This window comes from Bison bison, unplaced genomic scaffold (assembly GCF_000754665.1).
Source record: "Bison bison bison isolate TAMUID 2011002044 unplaced genomic scaffold, Bison_UMD1.0 scf7180017854912, whole genome shotgun sequence".
Classification (NCBI taxonomy): domain Eukaryota; kingdom Metazoa; phylum Chordata; class Mammalia; order Artiodactyla; family Bovidae; genus Bison; species Bison bison.
In genome coordinates, this window is record NW_011485485.1 from 4,174 (window position 1) to 5,760 (window position 1,587).

Below are 1,587 nucleotides of genomic sequence, written 5' to 3' on the forward strand. Positions count from 1 at the left end.
GAAGATGAGGGCTTCTCACATCTCTCACTCCCAAATTACTCGCCCGTGGTGTCAGCTGGGATCAGGTTCTCATGCATTTGTGTGTGTGATGCAAGAGTTCTGGGTCATCCAACCCTTAAGGGATCCTTCCCGTCTTTGGTTGCAGATGGGGTCCCTAGGAAGACTGGGTGGAGCCATCAGAGCTGTCTGTGGTCCTGGAGGAAGGTGGTACCTGGTCTGATGGCGGGTTGTTTCTTCTTTGCAGAGAATCATGTCCCCCATGTGGGCAGTCCGGAGACACAGGCAGACCTGAGCCAGGATGCTGAAGGCTCAGGGGGGCAGGAAGGAGAGCTGGCCCTGAGTGGTGAGGTGCTTGAGTCGGGAAGAGAGGAGGCCGAGGACACCCACGATGATGAGGGGGCCTCAGACCCAGATGACTTAGATGAGGACGTGCAGTGCCCCAAGGAAGAGGAGACAGTGCAACTTCCGGGCAGTCCTGAGTGCAAGAGCTGCCGCTACAGGCTGGTGGGGACCCCAAAGAAGTTTAAGAAAGCTCAGGTATATGGCAGCGAGGCTGCTACGGGGGACCTGGGATGCAGAGACGGGATTGGATTCAAAGTTCTGTTTCTTATTATTTAGACTAGTGGTTCTCTTAGCCTAATATGCATCAGAAAAGAAAGTGAATTAAAGAAAGTGCAGTTGCTTAGTCCTATCTGATTCTTTACCACCCCATGACTGTAGCCTACCAGGGTCACCTGTCCATGGGATTTTCCAGGCAAGAATACTGCAGTGGGTTGCCATTTCCTTCTGCAGGGGATCTTCCTAACCCAGGGATCAAACCCAGGTCCAGCATTGCAGGCGGATTGTTTACCAGCTGAGCCACCAGGGAAGCCCAAAGAAAGGCACAAGAGATGGGATTCAGGGGGAGCAGTAGATACCTGATTTCTGATTTGCAAATGGATGTGGGGTCTGTCCTGGAGACTCAGGAAATTAACATGAAAACAGTGAATTTTCTTTCCTGCCTGTTCTCTCTGCAGAGAGTCTGCAGGAAGTGCTACCGAGGCAACCTCGCCTCCATCCACAGTTTGAAATTCAACCTTCAGGTTCAGAGCTTGGCCACGAGGATCAATGAAGCACAGGTTTGGATCGGAGGCTTCATCAGAGGTTGGGTAAGTGAGGCGCCAATGTCCAGAGAGAAGAAGCTCTTTCTTTCTGTCCTTTATAAAAAGGTTGGTTTAATACTGGGAAGTCAATCCCATATCTTTTAAAAGCCTTTTTCTTGTATTCATATTTGCCCACACACGGGCTTTCTCTAGGTGTGGTTGGGGCACCCTCTGGCTGTGGGGCATGGGTTTCTTATTGAGGTGGCTTTGCTTGTTGGGGCGCACAGAATCGAGAGCCCCACTCAGCAGTGGGAGCGCGAGTGGGTGCTCTGCGACACGTGGGGTCTTCCAGGACCAGGGATTGAACCCACTGCCCCTGCAAGGGCAGGCAGTCTTCACCGCTGGACCACCAGGGAAGGCCCGGGGCTCGGGCGTTTCTGAATGCCTCAAGGCACCACCTGCCCCCACCGAGCCTCATCCTGGCCCCGGAAGCCGGCTTGTGCTG

At 53.4% G+C, this 1,587-nt stretch overlaps 1 protein-coding gene across 1 annotated transcript in view; it reads left to right on the forward strand.

Annotated features, from left to right (window-relative positions):
- Window positions 1-244: 244 nt before the first annotated feature.
- LOC105001364 (proteoglycan 3-like) overlaps window positions 245-1,587 on the forward strand; it is a gene marked incomplete at its 5' end in the record, with an annotated part of 6,362 nt that continues 5,019 nt past the window's right edge. The window contains 2 exons of the mRNA XM_010857611.1: window positions 245-537; window positions 1,017-1,148. Of these exons, the coding sequence (XP_010855913.1) occupies window positions 245-537; window positions 1,017-1,148 (425 nt within the window). The remainder of the gene's footprint in view (window positions 538-1,016; window positions 1,149-1,587) is intronic.